The sequence below is a fragment of the Varroa jacobsoni genome, unplaced genomic scaffold (assembly GCF_002532875.2).
Source record: "Varroa jacobsoni isolate VJ856 unplaced genomic scaffold, vjacob_1.0 scaffold_355, whole genome shotgun sequence".
NCBI classification, from domain to species: domain Eukaryota; kingdom Metazoa; phylum Arthropoda; class Arachnida; order Mesostigmata; family Varroidae; genus Varroa; species Varroa jacobsoni.
The window spans coordinates 521-17,506 of NW_019213257.1; the positions used below are offsets into that span (position 1 = coordinate 521).

The following is a 16,986-nucleotide window of genomic DNA, read 5'->3' on the forward strand; positions in this document are numbered from 1 at the left end:
TAGCTATTCTATCGAAAACAAATATCACCCTATTTTTAGCTGATCACATTCAAAACATTCCTAGATCATTTGAAAAAGTATTCTGCCATAATGCCTTATTACTGAAACTGTAGCCTATTACGACTATTCCAATATGTGTGAAGTTAGAGATTAGCTCATTATCATGAGGTTAAGACACGTTTATGTTATTGATATGAAACAATAAAGGCCTACAATCGAAGGTCCTGATCGCTGACTGATGAGGTCCATTTAATGCTGCGAGTTAGACGTCTGCCGCAATGCTCAACGACAGTACCAACGCTATTTCGAAATGTACACTTCTCTGGACAACTACGTTCCAGGGATCCTTAGATTACTAAGTCATTAAATCGAACAATAGACAAAAGGTCGTTGGAACGTCCCTGTTCGGCTACGGTAAGTTGTGCTCGGCAGACCGGTGGAGCAAGCATTACTTTAGTTCACTTAAGTTCCGGTTCAGCATCTTTTTATGGTCTAAATTGATTTAGCCCATGCGACAGAAGGTGGATTCAACACACATGTAGCTTTAAAATAGCCCTTTATTGTTACTTTTTGGTCGGCGGTGTTACAGCTTCGTAATTGTTTCAACATTAGGACGTAACATGTCTTCTATCATTTAACACAGCCCATTTTTTGTTAGTGCGTGGTCATTCTACCGTATTCACAGCCCCGTAGATCCCCTTCGCTTCGTAACCCGTTCATTTCCACCTCGTTGTTACCCCGAACACTTTTTCCCCGATGCATATATATATGCATATACATATGTATATATATATCGTCATACTTCTGTTGTGTGTCAAATACTTCTATATCATCATTATTGCCATTATCATTAGCATAAACGTTACATTGCTTTGCACACATTCTGAGCATCGTACATGATTATTATAGTATTTTATGCATGAGACGGTGCCTCGTTTTCCTAAATCGAGTTTGAGAAACATTGATCTATCTGGTTGGCTGCAACGACATGTACATCCTATACGATGTACAGCCTTACCATAATAGCTCGTCGTCACCGACAAGTATCTTCTGCCAAGCAAAGCTTGGTCTTCTTGTGGTATCATCGTTGCTGTATTTATTACGTTACGTTTCATATAGATACACACAAGCCATATATGATGTCTGTTAGCGTTTGGGCGCATTTTGTTCAATGCCTCGTCTACGAGAGAGGATACAGTCACGTAACAATTGCCTTTTTTTCCATTGCGGGCCGTACGTTTGCATGCGTCTTTGCTCTGTAACTATCTAGCACCTATCTATCTAAATATGTCACTTCATCCACGGATACTGGTGTTAATTTTCAGATTTCAGAGGTTCATTTCAGATTCAGACAGACTCTCGACCTGGCCGACATCCACGCAAGGCTCTGCTCTCTTATGTTAAATTTTCAAAAACTACAAACGGATCAGATAATTGCTTGCCTACATAATTTCCTCTTCGATCTAAACTGAATAGCCGCGTGCTGTTCGAGACGACAGGGTGCGAATTAGACAGTGTTTCTGTTTGTCCTAGCCCGTGGCTTTACTTCGCATGCAACCCTTGATTTAACGTATAGATTAAGCCCTTGAAGAACGATCCAGAGACGGTATGGGACGACACGTCCCGCGTGATCCACTATTGGTTGGCATGTAATTATGAGATAGTAAATGACAAAAGATAGATACGAGAACAAAGTAACAGACGATATGGTAGATTTTTCATCAAGAGACCGTATAAAAAAGAACCTTTAAACTTAGATCGAACTTAGAAAACGAAGACGATGCTAACCTCGATTCGCAATATGCAAAGGTTCTACTGCCGATTCGTGTTAGCTTCCATTAGTTTTACATACCCAATACGGACGTACAGCATACCTTAAACTAATATATATTGCACGTTATTTTTCGCTCCATTTTAGGCTCAACCTCCAAATAGGCATTTCGTAACAACCGGCCTTTTCTTCCACTTCATTAATCGTTCGACGTTTAAAATACTGATCGCTAGCTGGCGGGAAGAAGCGAGCTTATATCATCTGGACGTATATACTCCAGCGGATTACTTGTTACAACGACATTTTTACTCGTATATATAAGAAGAGCAGGTTTTGTTGAACGACATTCTAGAGCTAGTGAAGACTAACCCGATCCGGGTTGCTTCCAGTTTAGTGCTCATCGAATCATCACTTCGCATCTTCCCCAGATGAAATGACTAACATTATAACTATCTTGATTTTCTGCCGTTCAACTACCCCCAACTATTACTCCGTCACATTGCATTTGATTATAACTACCACTGCATACACAATGTTATTGTTCCATCTCAAGGCTCGCAAGGAAATCTGTGGGTTTTTAATGCTTAGCCCGATCAAAGTGTCGCTAACTAATGCTGAAAGAGGATAGAGGCGGTACCCTGGATTTCTTCTTCTGTAAACTAGCTTGCGTTTCGGCACCGTTCTATCACAATGTCGACTTTAGAACTCAACAGTTGTTGCAATACTATGTAGACGTGTATCTTTGCTGAAAGATGGAGTGATTTGAGTAGTTTCTATATATTGATAGGCCGTTTGTTCCAATAAATTATTATTAGCAAGAGTTAGCAACACTCGAGTCAGCCAACTAGGTAGGTCGCGATGACCGCATCCGTTAATTTATCCTGCTTTTTTCAGAATCATAATGTTCTAGTGTCATAGAGAACACCTTTTTAAACGTTACTCACGAAAATTCACGAAATCGCTTGCCTATAGCACAAGACACTTATAATAAATAAGATAGTTTGTCTTTGTGTACAATGAACTGAACGAACTAGCTTCTAGAACACAATTGGCTACCTTCCTACCACTAAGGAAAGTTTGTGATGATTTTCTAGGGAGATTTCGCGCCTCTCGCCGCGTTTTCTCGTTATAATGACAGTTCATCGGAGCTGCATCATCTGCTAAGCGCTAGCGTGTAGCGTGGCGTCCTTCTAAGATATCTGGGCTCTTCTACTTATCATACGTCGTCGTCGTCGTCGTCGTCATCATCATCATCACCACTGTGTTCTTCATCGTGTTCCTTTTCGTGTCGGTCCCTTCTCGTTGAATACGACGGCTATCATTTGCAGTTGCTAAATGCATTAACACGAACGGTTATTATCATCAGCTACTTCGTTGTTTGTTCATGAGAAGGAAAGGAAACCCGAAGCACTCGACGGCTAGGATAATAAAAACACCGCTTAATAATCAATGAAGCTCTTAGAATAACTGAACGCTTGAGAAACCGTCGTTCTTTTCGCCATGTTTTTAAATAAAAAATGCCTCTACTCGAAGAAGTTCAATTCCAGTAATACTAATAATAAGTAAACAAACAACTAAGGAGTAGAACTGTTGCACCAAGGCGTATATCGCGTGAAATATACGAAGAGTGCGGAAAGATATGTTCTGAAGGTGGACTCGTCCAACACGTTCATGAAAATACATCGGTACGGCACTATATTTCCCGTCCAATAGAGTCGAGCTTATAGTAGTATTAGAAGAATTGGCTGTTTGAGGTGCAGTGGACCTTTGGCATGTCCCGTTGCCCCCATAAATCGGCAAATGCTATCGGTTGTCAGTTCTGAAATTTCATCACGGTTTAGCTCCATTTCTCCCGAACGGATGACAGCTCAGTTGTCTTTCTTCAGTTGCCGCCAAATCTTGTAGTTGACGTTTGTAGCGGATTCGGAGAAAACTAACGTGTAATTCAAGTAGCTTTGGGAAGCTTGTCTCGCTGTCTTCATGGGTACAATTACTCATACGCATCATTGACGAGTTGGCGAGTGCCCCTCAGTATGAGGAATCAATCACGTCCTTAAAATTCGCATGAGTGAATTGAGATTCTTCGCTAGCTGGGTCCCCAATTCTTCTTCCGATAAGCCGCTGTCGCCTGAAAGATTATGGACACCATATATATGGTAAATAATTATTGCTTTATGTTGACGTTTATTGAACAACGCTGGTGGAGATGTGACATGAAAGAGACAACTGAATAGAACAGATTTAGCCCATTGGGTACAGTAAAGTACGTTTCTGTTTCACTTCACAATACATTATATAATACTACACTATATGCATGTATAACACAGACGATCATACATGCGACATGTACCAAACGCGTACCTGTGAGATTGTGTTTGCCAATCATTCGATGGAACTCCATGGCGACGCGGTCCATATGATCGGCTAAAGGATGACTGACTTCAGCGCTTTGCATCAAAACCGTCTCGCTATAGAGGAACATGCGTTCTAAAAGGGCCACACAGGTGATCTGCAGCAGAGGGGCAGTCATCGAAGACGTTAGGGTATCGCATGCGTTTTGTCGCACATAATATTTTCCATTTTAAACATCCGTTACGCAATATGAGATATGCTTGTCCAGAGCTATTTTATTGGTTTAAAAAGTCAAATAATATGCTTTAAAAAAATACGTAGCTCTATACTAGGTCTAGGGCTATGTACGACTATAAAACGATTAATTATCATTCATTGAAGAAAAATGTATCGTGTAATGCTAAAAACTGAGGTTCCGTTACTATGTCACAGAGAGCTTCCTCGCGTTAATAGATTTCATCGAAAATTGGCTAAGCCTTACAAAACTAAGATACTGTGCCTCACGAGGTTAAGCAAAAGAATTTGCTGCAGGTAAATTTCCTTTCATAACGCGTTTTTTTTTTTTAACGGGTAGAAGCATGTAGCGTACTCTAGAGACAATTTGGTCACCTACAACAAAAAATCTATACAGAATAGACTGCCTTTAAAAAAAATATAGAAGCCAACGCATAAAAGTATTGTTGTTCTAGCTTATATGGTTTCATGATTCATCGACCAAGTTAGCCCAGAAAACTTAAATGGACATATCTGAAGTGGTGTTAATTTTTCTATTGAATAGTTGAATGCGAGCAATACGCAATACGAGCCAGGTCGGCAATGTTTTTCTACCAAATGTCACAGGTCGTTCTCGAAGTTCGGCGCTACTTACCAAATGATCGTGCAATTTTTCCAGCTGCATCCCGCCAATGTCGAGATTTTTCTGCGCTCGCAACGCCATCTCGCGTACTAGAAGTTTTGAGCTAGTTACGAACTGGCGGGCCTCGGAGATCAGCGCGTCATGCGCCTGTGACAATTTAATCGGATCACGTTTGCTAACGCTGCTTTGGTTCTTCATTGTGTGAACCTTTTTTAAGCGTGAAGCCTATGTGACAATGAGATTATGATGTCTGAGTCAATATATGCTCGAATAAATACCGAATTAAAGCAAGCCTAAACAAACAATGTACGGACGTTCCTTATCTATTTAGCTACGCCTACCATTGTGCTAATTTGATGTTGTGCTCTACTGAAGCCGTTCGTCTGTTCCGGAACCTTTCTCGGAGTTGGGGGTGCTGTTGGAGGATTCCCAGTTGAAGAGGCATTGGACAATGGTGAAGTGTTGGGTCTTGAAGAAGACGTGGGCGAATCGGCCGTCGTTGTACGTGTTAAAGTGTCGAGATCCGGTGGGGGAGCTGGTAGATGCTGTGACAATCGGATTGGCTGTCGCATCCGATACAGGAAAAAGGAACAAGGTAACAGCGCATCAATGGTAAATGCTTGCTTTGAAATGGATGTGGTATTGGTAAAGTATTCTCGCTTGCCTAACAGGCGTTCCACGCTTGAAGCTTGTACGCGAGTTCTAGAAACGCAACAAGATAATAGAATGTTATAGAAAATGAACTCGAAACAGGCACGGAAAAATTTTCCCATTCATCACATGTCATACAGTCATACAAACTGCTATTGAATTTCTGTTTAAAGGAGTGCTCTTAAACGGGACCGTTTGACGTGACCATAAACGTAAACACAAAAGCACGGCAAAGATTCATCCATCCACGACGTGTAAGGATGTCTCTATAGCCTAGATTGCCTTTTTTCTAAAGCACATATCGATATTGTTTGGCGTTCTGCTTCCATGCAGTCTCCTTAGAGAGGGTCTATGTTTCAGTGATGTGCATCATACCTACCCTTAAGGGTCCTGGCACGTTGATACACAACAGGTACAGCGCGTCGTAATTCAGTTGCGTCGGACGTATTGTAGCCCGAAAGAGATTAAAGGTAGGTTAAGTCAGTAGGTGACGGCACAAGTAACACACGAAGCCATAACGAACAGTAATTCATATACGGGGGAAGAAGCAAGCGCATTTTCATGAACAAACATAGGTCACGCCACGAGACACGATACCAACGTGACCAGGCAGCAGCGTTAGAGACAACAGGCAAACATAGTTAGAAAGAGTGAAGCATAGCAGCACAATAAAAAGGACTATCGTCGAGCCTGTGCGGTTGAATGATAGTAAAAGGCTTATAGTTATGTAGCTTCGAAATGCAGTATCTAAATTCTGTCAAATACATGCCGAGGCTATTCTCAAGCAAAGCGCTCAATCTGTCCTGGCTCTATGATAAAAAAAAAAAATTACTGTGAATGGCCTAATAGTCGTACACGACCGTCTTCCCTGCCACTCGAGTGTACTTCCAAATCGTATTTGCAAATTATAGGTCGTCGGTGCTGGACTGTTACTGTAGAAAATGAAAGTACTACGTTTTATTCCTGTGACAATATTTCACAGGGTGAAACGACAAAAACACATTGGGAGAAAACAAGGAAGCCTAGTGATAAATGGGGCGTCGGCGGGGGCGGATGTATCACCCCATTCCTTCCTTCAAACGAGGACTTGGACTTGAAGTCCTCGTTTGAAGGAATTTTTCAAATGTGAATATAAATCGAGGCCTGCATTTGTAGTTCAGTATTGTTACTTACTCAACAGGAGTGGATAAAAATGGTCGAACACCATAAACGTTTCAAATGGCAGGCAACGGTTTTCGTCAAGGGCAAACAAATGCAGCAGGAACATTCAAAGGAATCTTCCTACCTTGACGGGTTCAGGTGAGCCGCGTTTCTGCCGTGGAGGCGCTTTCGGCGGTGGCGTTTGTATGATATCGTAAATGTCCCTGAAAGTGGACGAATTCGAATAGGAAATGGCGATAAAACAGTCGACTTTTTTATAGTCTCTCATTATGGATTAGCAACATCTTGTATATAGGATCAAAGCACAATTGCATCAAGGCGTATCACAAACGTTGATCACATCGAAATTTTTCAACATACCTAGATGCCTGTTCAAACCGGGCGATGATTTCATTCTGGGTGCAGAACTCTATCGGAGGTGGTGGCGGAGGAATGATCAATCGACCCAGATCGTACTGGTTAAGGCCCAGATTCTCAAGTTCAGCTAACTCTGGCGATGAAGGAGGTGGCAACAACGTCAAATCGATGACGTCGCCGCCGATATCGCACATGGATGTAAACCCTGCGTGCATATAAACAGATGTGTCACGTTACTACGCAATGGTTATATCATTTTGGTATTGAGTCAGGAGCAAAAGTTGATATGGCAATCAAATATTGTTCATGCGTACCGAGACTGGCTTCCGCTGGAAGTTCGATCCGTGTGACACTGTGGGTACCCGGAAGCCCGGAAAGCTGTAACTGGCCCCCATCTAAGGTTCCTCCTGAACCAGATTGTTCTCTATAGGCCATTGCTTCGTATTTTCGTAGTGTGTCGGTGTAATTGGCAAAAGACGTTCGAACAGGCGGTCCATCGAAAGGCCCTGTGAAAGACTGCATATTTGATGTTGAGTTGCCTGAAAAACAGTGATTGTATCATGAAATTAGAAACACACATGGAGCTAACGTTTTTAGAGGGAGCGAACTCCAGCCAAGAAAACGAACTGTTTTAGTCGCTGTGCCAGTTCCTCTATTACAAACGTCGTTACAGATATGCGAAAAGCTGTCAAGGTACTCAAACGGCACCCGTAAAATAATACATTTTCCAAATATGTCCTAGCGGCATACGTTCTCATACAGTCACAATGATGATGGACGTGTTGAACCTTAACAACAGGTAGTTCCATTCACCTGACGAATTACTAGAAAAACTATTTCTATCCGGTCGATCCCGCGACAAGACGTGGTGCAGAGCATCCGTACGCAGTGAGGCTCCCACACTTCGGATCTGGTTTGGCTGCCTCACTAACTGTTGGCTCTGACCGGTGTCACTGGAATCGTCCGAATCTTCTTGTGATGCGGACGACCCGCTACCGCCTTTGATTTCTGTCGCCTCGACTCCTCGTGACATCCGAAGTTCACTAGGTCCTAGAACGCCTGTCGTTATATGCGCACTTCCATGAGGACCTCCAGAACCTGTCTTTTCAACCGCCGCAGCTAGAAGCAACAGCGAATCTGCGGCCTATGCAGGATTAGAGAAACATAGTACGTGATTAAGTGTGTACTTCAATTTAGCTCCTTTTACTACCGATTCGTTTTACTCGTCACTGAATAGCTAGAGCTAAAACTAAAACGATCAACAAATTTCATCTGTGCAGATGGTTGACGGACGCTTTTTTACATACCTACAATATTTCACTTCTATATCAAACGATCGTCTTTAAACACAAAATCCTACTACGAATACCTTCGTTGATTTTTTTTACAGTCTGGCCTGTGTTTTCCACAAAAACTACATGATCAATTTAGGTATTTGCTGTTAATAACGTGATTCAAAAATACACTATAGCTTCAATGGTTTCACAGACACCCGCAACCGAGCACAATCTATGCAGTGTGCCAGAACTCAGCGGGTCGTACGACTGACAGTACGATACAGTTATCATCTGGCGGCTCTGCACGTCAGTAGCCACACAATCCGTTTGATACGATCCTCCACACATTCAGTAAACACCTCGCCGTAATCAGGATGTCTGCCCATTGACGGCCCGCGCTCTTCAGAGGGACATCCGTTAGCCGACTGCAATGTTCGCTCATCTCGTTACTACGTTGGGTTATCAGGTTCCAGTTTCCCGCAAAACAACTGCCATTTAGAAGAAGCGTTTATTATAACGGTTCTCAATGCCACGGTCACCCTGTCGCCTGAGGCTCATAACGAGACTTCGCACACATACACAATGTTCTCGACTGGAAAATGACGCGCCTCTGGCTGGGGACCACTAGCAGGGATCCCTTCAAACTGAGATCTATTCTCGTTTGCCGGTTAGAGTGTCGTTTTAACTATGTAGTAAACTCGCTACCAGCAAAATACTGAGTACTGAAACAGCCAGCCAGTATCATCCAAAGGAGTCGATGCGATGCAACTTGGAATGCATGCTTAATAATTAAATTATGAAGAGTAATTATGTCGTTGTCAACTCAATATATTTGGTCTTTAAATTTTTAAGAAAATAGAATAGAAGAGATGGTCCATTCTTTATCTGTTGAATCTAGACTACATGACATTGCGCTCTTACTAGTACTTACGAATCAAAATTGCAATACGAGCAAATAAATAATTGGGGTAGCGGATTTATACACCCCATTCCTAGACCGACAAAGTTAAGTATTACCTTTAGATGCGGTGGTTTCTCCTCGTTCGCCTCTCCAGACGATGTGCTCTCATTAATCGACCCAACATCAATATCTGGCTGTCGATTATTCATCATTATGGCAGGGTGCATTACATGGCCGAGAAGATCTGGCGTAGCCGACGAAGAAACTCCCATTAGAATGTCGTCATCGCCACCGAGAGTAAATTGAACTGGACTGTCTCGAAGGCCACCAATCTGTCCTGGTGAAGTGTAGGCTCTTTCGAGCTGGCGGGCAACTACTCGATGGTTGATTGTTTCTACCGGCTTTGCAATCGACGGGATTGAGTGAGACTCGACACTTAATTCGAAACGGTCTGAAATATGCGATAGTTGTGTGACCATGAAGTCAGTGATAACTCTGCATTTTCTTTTCATTAAATCTTGACATTAGCTGTTTTGAAGCGCACAGGTACAGAGATGGTCTGTCTTCGAAACGGTCATAGTGTAGTAAGTGGAGAGATCATACTAATCGAATTTTACTCGCATCTTAAATACCAATAATTATTAATATATTATATTAATAATTATAGTTTCATTTCCGCGACCGTGTGTTGTCCTTGTGGAAGTTCCTCCGCCAAAAGGAACTAACATGGACAAGAAAGCGATCGTTGACGGATAGATATAATTAATCAAAGGAGATTGTTCGAAGCTATTATTCGTTGACTTACTGGCGAGGTTCATGTTGAAATCGAGGTTTCGCTGAGAACCGGTTGTAGAGCTACTTCGAGATATGCTTCGGAACTCACTCAGAAGTGTCTGGAACGAAAGTTAGTTTCTGGTTAAAAAATGACAAGACGGCAAGTAAGATCAGATCGAGCAGTCGACTATTTTCATATGGGATGATTACGTCGCAACATTAAGATTGCGGATATAAATTTCTACAAATGTAATTGAACTCTTCACATTGTGTTCTTGTTATTTTTTTTTTAAATATAGATATTTCAATATCAATTTAAGCAAACCACTTGGCTCAAGTCTGTGGATATGACGCCAAAAATGCTGTAATTTTTTTAAAAATATTTAGGATAATTTTAGTGTTTCTAACAGTTCCTACTACAACTAACAAACACTATGCGAGCTTTGTAAACGGTAATGATTGTTTACGTCAAGTTGGTGGGTTATCACAACTAAGGCGAAAACTTCGTACCTTGAATTTTCAATTTTTTCGTCGATTTCTTGCTGATGCACCATCTTATTTCTATTATTATTGTTGTTTTTATATTATTTGTTTGGAGCTGTAAACTTTACCTTATATAATGTTACTTGATTTTGTTATTTATATTCACAATCGTTACTTATATTGAAATAACAGACTAGGGACAAGATGAAAAATTCTAGAAGTGGTCGCGCGCTGCCAGTTCGACGTGTACACATATGATATATATGTCATACGATATACACATGTGCGTAATGTTTACTTTGGATTTGGGCAAATGACTTATGGGAATTATCCAAATTTTGTATCTGACTTGATACTTCGATGATGAACTCAGCCTTCAGGTTGAAGACCCTGCGTAAAACTAGGTTGATTTATCGTTCTCCTTAGGCAAAACGGTACACCTGTATATATATACGTGAGGTAAATATCTATCACAAGTCGTCTTGAAGTTATTTTGTAACTATTTAATGCGTAAGGTGTTTTCCCTAATATGAATTAATTAAATCTGTGGACATTATTTAAAGGCCAATATTCCATCTCAGGCCCATAGTTTTAACCAAATGAAGGATCCGATGTCGTCTAACAATAAAAATCATCCTAACACAGTTCGCGTGGTAAAGAAACACTCCTCATATTTTTAAGACATTTTTATTAACTGTACAGGGCGTTATTTTTATCAAAGTTAACCAGCTTTATTTACAGTTGAACCTAAATGCGTACCTCATTCGGGACGTATGGCGGTGGGGCGCTAGAATAGTCCATCTTGCGCAGCCCACTTGGGGACCCATCATCTTCTAGGGGTGGACAGTAGCTCCATTCCCGGGGAATTACTACATGACTGCCATGGTACACGGGAGCCGTTTCGATCTGAGTTATAATTATACAAAATTAACTGTCTTGGATTGTTGCATAGATTACAACTAGTGATAATTTCCTGCAGGAAAACTTCCTAATCATATTTTATACCTTCACACCTGTGTCAAACTGCCCGACGTTTCTAGAAATCAGCCAAAAATCTCACCTACCTCCCACGGATTGATCGTACGCCATTCGACAAACAATTCTTCCTTTCTCAGCAATTGATAGTAGCCCCGTAACAGAAGTACTAACTCTAACATAGCTCGCTCCTCCATCCCGATCACGATATTCTGCAAGTAACGAATACCAACCGGTAATTACAGCATGGGAGTCTTGAAAGGGTGACTTTTACATAGCCTTTATGCCATGTCCCACAATTAGCCTAGTGGGTGTGGCCTACAGATTATGCTTGATACACAATAGGAACCGTGTAAAACTCGATTCAAGTCTTTGCAGCCATCAATGATTATTTATACACGAGCTAGAGGAACATACATTATACGAACCGTGGGCGTAATGTTGATAATGTAGGTAAAGTCGTCTTCCTTTGAGATTGATATTTTCGAGATATTCTCGATCTTTACCAACTCAGAGATCTGCGGGTGATTCAGCGAATGACCATTCGACGAAGCTCCTGACGAGGTCGCTAAGGTCACCGTTCCATCGCTTCGTTCTTCCACGGCGACCACCGATACACCGTCTACAATAAATGAAATGATAAACAGCTAGAATCGTAGTCATGATGCGGTATAAGTAACACATTTGGCGGCTAAACACATGGTAATCTGGATTCCAATCCTAGCGTAGATAAATATCGTTTTGTACTAAAATTCAGCCGTCTAATGGAACGCATAATGGCGGTACAGCCCGCGAAATACGAAGCCTGAGTTCAGTTCAGGCACGAATTCCGTCAAAGGCAGCCTTTCAAACAGACTAATCGGGAACGTGAGCATATAAAGGGGCGGTTGGTCCGCTAAGTTATACCTGCGCATAAGTGTGGTCTCTGATTGATATGGTTTCAATATATTGTAAGTGGATAATTGTTGCGTTCAACATTCTATAGTCTAGTCGATTCTTTCTCAATTTCATTAAGTTCTGCAGCGAAGATTCTTTAAAATGTATATACAAAACCCATATGATCTAATTCAAAACATTCATGTTTTTGTAGAACTGTGACTATCGATCATACCTGAGCCTTTGCTCGGTGGATGTACTTTATCAATATTGATTGCCGAGGGGTGATGATTGTGCCCCGATCCTGCGGCATGAGCCGATGAGGATGATTGCCCATGTGGCATCAGATGGTGTGATGGTGGACGATGAAACTTACGTAGTCCGCTTCGACCACTTAGCAGAAGGTACTCGCCATGATGAAACGAAGACCCTTCACATTCAGCCACAGGCTCAAGAATTCGACAGCCGTAACCTTCCTGTTTAGACATGATGTTTAGGAAGTGCAACTTAACCTATAATCAAAAGCCAGGCCAAAAACCATTCGGTCATTCATGTTGAGTCAAGTTATATTTCAAGTGAAATTTCTGCATAAGAATATTCAATAAATCAAAACAGCGTAAAACAATACGTCTCCGGATCGCGTCAGGGGCATTTTCGTCAAAGATAAACACCAAAAAAGGCTACCTGCAATGGGGTAAGTTGCTTTTGGCCTGGTGAGCACAAGCTCTCGTTCTGCTTCATAGACTGCGCTAAAATTTTACGAAGTTGCTTGGTCTTCATTGATTCAAGAAGCGAGTACGAGACAAATCGAGTAAGACCGCACTCCCCCCTGAAATGCCATGGATTAAAAGGGATTAATAAATAAATATGTTTTGTTTTTCCGTATACCCCGCGATCCTGACCCGCTCCCGAAAAAACGTGATGAAAAAAAGCCGGTTAATGTTAGACGAAAAAAAATTACCAATAACTAAGTTATTCTTGATATTGAAGTTTCTGCTCAGTGTACATCGAAAGGCACGCACAGTCAAAGCATCTCTGGGTTTCCCTTTGAAGCTAAGCACATGTTGCGTGTTGAACAACATGGGGTGTCATTTTCCCAGTGCTTTGCTCAAAAAATATGTAAGTTCAGTGGTTGTTAGAGAGAATAATTACAATCATACTAATAGCCGTAAATAAGGCTCTTACTCAATCTGTTTAATAGACGTAGGTTTTGCCTGCAGCCCCTGGCTGAGAAGATGCTGGTGAAGATGCAACGACGATAGTCGCAACGCTACTTCAGGCTCCAGTGGTGGGGTAATTTTATCGTGAACCTGTTAGAGTTTACACAGATTAATATAGGGAATACCAGTAATGATAATGGGTAACAGGTTTTCCCAATGTAAGCTTTTCGATTCGTTTACTTTTTTTTCTAATGGTCAGCTTTTTTCCTGCGCTCAGGCTTTTCTTTTTCCACGATTTAGTATTAAAAGCGACACCCTCGATGACCCATAGTGCAACGAGCGTGATTTAAACAACTACAATGTCACGCTATAGCGTACCAGATCATTACAACATTGTTGATATAGATATTCGAACGAATGTGGACAGTTCTGCAGCAATTCATACGGATCCGATGGAAGTAGGGCTACTCGAAAGAGGCATCGAAGGTTGTGCGATCCTGGAAGAGCTGCAATCTGAAATAAAACATGGCTGTTAGAGTTGCTTTTTTCAACAAAGAATTACACGTTAAATCGGAATTACGTAAATTCCGATTTGGGCAAACACGATGGGGAGGCGAGTTTTATGTGCTCATTCAATGTCATTGTCTAATCGTTCTATTTTCAATGAGTCTTTATCTAGTCAATAAATAATCAATGCATTGTTGGCTAGTCCATGCGTCTGTAAGCGTCATTTAACATAGAACTTACGCTTACGTCATATAATTCATACAGATATCGAACGAATCGTCTTTCAAATCTTGTCTCAAAAATAACTACGAGTTCGTGTCTGTTAAGTGCGGAGCGTGTTTTTTCGCTTGTCAAGGACCACTGCTACTGATACTCACCTTCCCTAACGTTTCTCGAGGATCAAGAAGCGAGATCTTATTCCTCCGTCCACCAACACTTTTTAGCTGCTCGACCACGATGCCAAACAGATCCATTGCCCCATCGGAGATGCGTACCTGTGTTTCGTTTAGACAGCAGGATGAAAGAATCACCGACAGTTGAACGTAAATTAGAGTCAACTTCATAAGTGAAACATGAACTTTCGCCCTTTATGTAACAACGTTGCGAGCTTGTCAGGTTTAGCTGGTAGCAGCAAGCGTGATTTACAGCAGCTCAGTATTAAGTTAACGTATTAGCTTTTGTATGTAGAAATATCTCGAGCAGCTACACGAAATACACGGCAGTCAGCGACGTACGTCGGCAATTCGAACGGCTAAAATCTTTGTTACATTTGAAACTAACGACGGCCATGACGTCCTACCATCTTCTCGGCAAATGCTGCTGAGAAACATCAGGAAGATGCTTCCTTAGACTAGAATATAGCTTGTCGGTCCATTATATCGACAGAAGTAACTTGTACGTTTGGACATTTCTTGGACGTATGGGCATTTCAATGCAATTTTGCATTTTGTTCATCGTATTTAGTCTCAGGACGTCGTATTATTCGTTATAGAATAGAGCATTCAGGAATCAAATTCGCCCGCTAAAGCCCCTTACCTTCTCCTTAAGTACGTCCAAAACTGACTGGACATCTGTAGCACTGTCGTACTTGAAGCTCTTAGTGTGACCGTTCTCGAGGAACACTTTGATCACATTTGCGACTGGAGCTCCTTCCAGCTCCGATCCGTAGAGAGGACTTCCATTGATAACGACGCCTTCCGCAAAGCGAACTTTCGATGGACGCGATCGAAGCTTGGCCTTTTTGGCCGCCGTTAATAACGCTGATTTTTTGGTCGTCTGGAACCCGAGTGCATAAGAATGCAAACACGAGATCAACAAGAAGTCGTTCACGAGTCCATACTAGTCACGCAATGAGCGAAAGCACACTGAGTGCACAGGGCACATCTAATGACTTGCCGAAACTGTTTGTTTTTTTCGCAGAGATGTAAGCGCACTTAATCGTCACCTTGCTTCGTGACACTATATCATTTGTCATTGTTTGAATAATATCAAATCATGGGTGAGTACAGGCAACAAAGTTGACCGCTCTAGTCACACTATTCCATCCCGCATGAGAATCAATATGAATAAACTACCCGGCCATGCCCACGTGGGCAGCATAACACTGGGCCCAGCCTATGGCCAACAGGTCGCCTATAGTAAATAGATGATTTCGGACGAGACCTACGCGATGCTTAGGTTAACAATACGGTAAATGGATGCATACTCTATGACGAGAAGTTTTAACTTTAGGCAAGCGCCGTCACGATTAACGAAGATCAGATGACCATTACAATTTATTTATTGTTGCACGACTTCCATTTAAAGTAAAGTACGGAGTATTGATGGGATAATCCTCTTGTTAGTAGTAAAAATAACTTTGTGATTTTTTCTCTTGTTTACACCACCTAGCATACGTGCTATATGCATCAGGGTCCCTAACCCATGTTACTGGACTATCTGAAGGCTTAGGCCAAGATGCGATTTCTCATGCAGTCACATGTGTAGCCACTAGAACTCACATTATTTGTTACAGGCTGACAGACGATGAGCTTGATAGTTGATTGGCATGACCTACAATGAATTCACCAGAAAAGCATCATGTGATTCAAGGGAAATCCCATCTACATCAGCGAGGTCTTTTGGCAGCACTTCAAACAATTCCTTTTTAAATATGACAATCGCTTTCTTCAACAAAGTTATGTTCCTCTAAGGTATATTAATGCCTTACTATTAAATTATATCTAAACCAGTGTCTGCGGATATATATATATATATATATGTTCAGAAATTGGACGAATATAGGGGGGTAGCAATTCTAGTGGCGCTAAAGTGTCGCCCGCCTGTATTTATCTTCTTACTTGACCATATCGATGACGTGCTCACGAGGCGCCGTCTTTACATCTACGCCATTTATTGCGATAATCTCGTCACCCGGAAGTAACCTGAAATAGATTTTTTTTTAAGAATTAGCATTCTTGGTGATTTTCTTGACATGCGTAAGTCATCACGTGCGCTTAACGTATAGCATCAATGAGCTGTCCTTTACTAAGAATCTATTCAGAGTGAATCTCATTAATCCAACGAGATTTTTTTAAGTGTTTATTTATTTTTTTTTTTGATAGATCTATACACCGGCATAGCAATCAGCTACTAAATTAAATAATAATTTATTTATCGCTTATTATCCTAATTGTTATTATTACTTTGTTGACGCTGAGATTTAAAGTAGCGTTGTAGCGTACTTATTAGCTATCGTTTTTACGGCAGCGCATTAGCTACCAAGACCACGCACCCCCTTAAAGTATATCGTTGAGATTACTTAGGCACTTACATAGTATAGAGCTGCCGGTAAAACCTGTCGACAGCAAAGGCCACCGACTGAGTGAAATTGCTTACAGAAAGCA

The 16,986-nt window shown here is 41.5% G+C and overlaps 1 protein-coding gene across 4 annotated transcripts in view; it reads right to left on the minus strand.

The window, feature by feature from the left end:
- Positions 1-543: 543 nt before the first annotated feature.
- LOC111259644 (uncharacterized) overlaps positions 544-16,986 on the minus strand; it is a 72,490-nt gene continuing 56,047 nt past the window's right edge. For 2 of the 4 annotated variants that reach the window (XM_022831812.2, XM_022831810.2), the window contains 21 exons: positions 16,441-16,524; positions 16,102-16,153; positions 15,137-15,376; positions 14,479-14,595; positions 13,973-14,107; positions 13,620-13,744; positions 13,119-13,263; positions 12,670-12,946; positions 11,987-12,180; positions 11,648-11,770; positions 11,343-11,489; positions 10,132-10,219; positions 9,443-9,777; positions 7,962-8,292; positions 7,463-7,687; positions 7,152-7,353; positions 6,916-6,994; positions 5,321-5,542; positions 4,992-5,204; positions 4,133-4,280; positions 544-3,899 (listed from right to left, as the gene is read on the minus strand). In XM_022831812.2, the coding sequence (XP_022687547.1) occupies positions 3,817-3,899; positions 4,133-4,280; positions 4,992-5,204; positions 5,321-5,542; positions 6,916-6,994; positions 7,152-7,353; positions 7,463-7,687; positions 7,962-8,292; positions 9,443-9,777; positions 10,132-10,219; positions 11,343-11,489; positions 11,648-11,770; positions 11,987-12,180; positions 12,670-12,946; positions 13,119-13,263; positions 13,620-13,744; positions 13,973-14,107; positions 14,479-14,595; positions 15,137-15,376; positions 16,102-16,153; positions 16,441-16,524 (3,565 nt within the window). In that variant the 3' untranslated portion in view covers positions 544-3,816. Of the gene's footprint in view, positions 3,900-4,132; positions 4,281-4,991; positions 5,205-5,320; positions 5,543-6,005; positions 6,021-6,803; positions 6,995-7,151; positions 7,354-7,462; positions 7,688-7,961; positions 8,293-9,442; positions 9,778-10,131; positions 10,220-11,342; positions 11,490-11,647; positions 11,771-11,986; positions 12,181-12,669; positions 12,947-13,118; positions 13,264-13,619; positions 13,745-13,972; positions 14,108-14,478; positions 14,596-15,136; positions 15,377-16,101; positions 16,154-16,440; positions 16,525-16,986 lie in introns of those variants that run through there. The other 2 variants (XR_015310684.1, XR_015310685.1) reach the window with 2 other exon arrangements.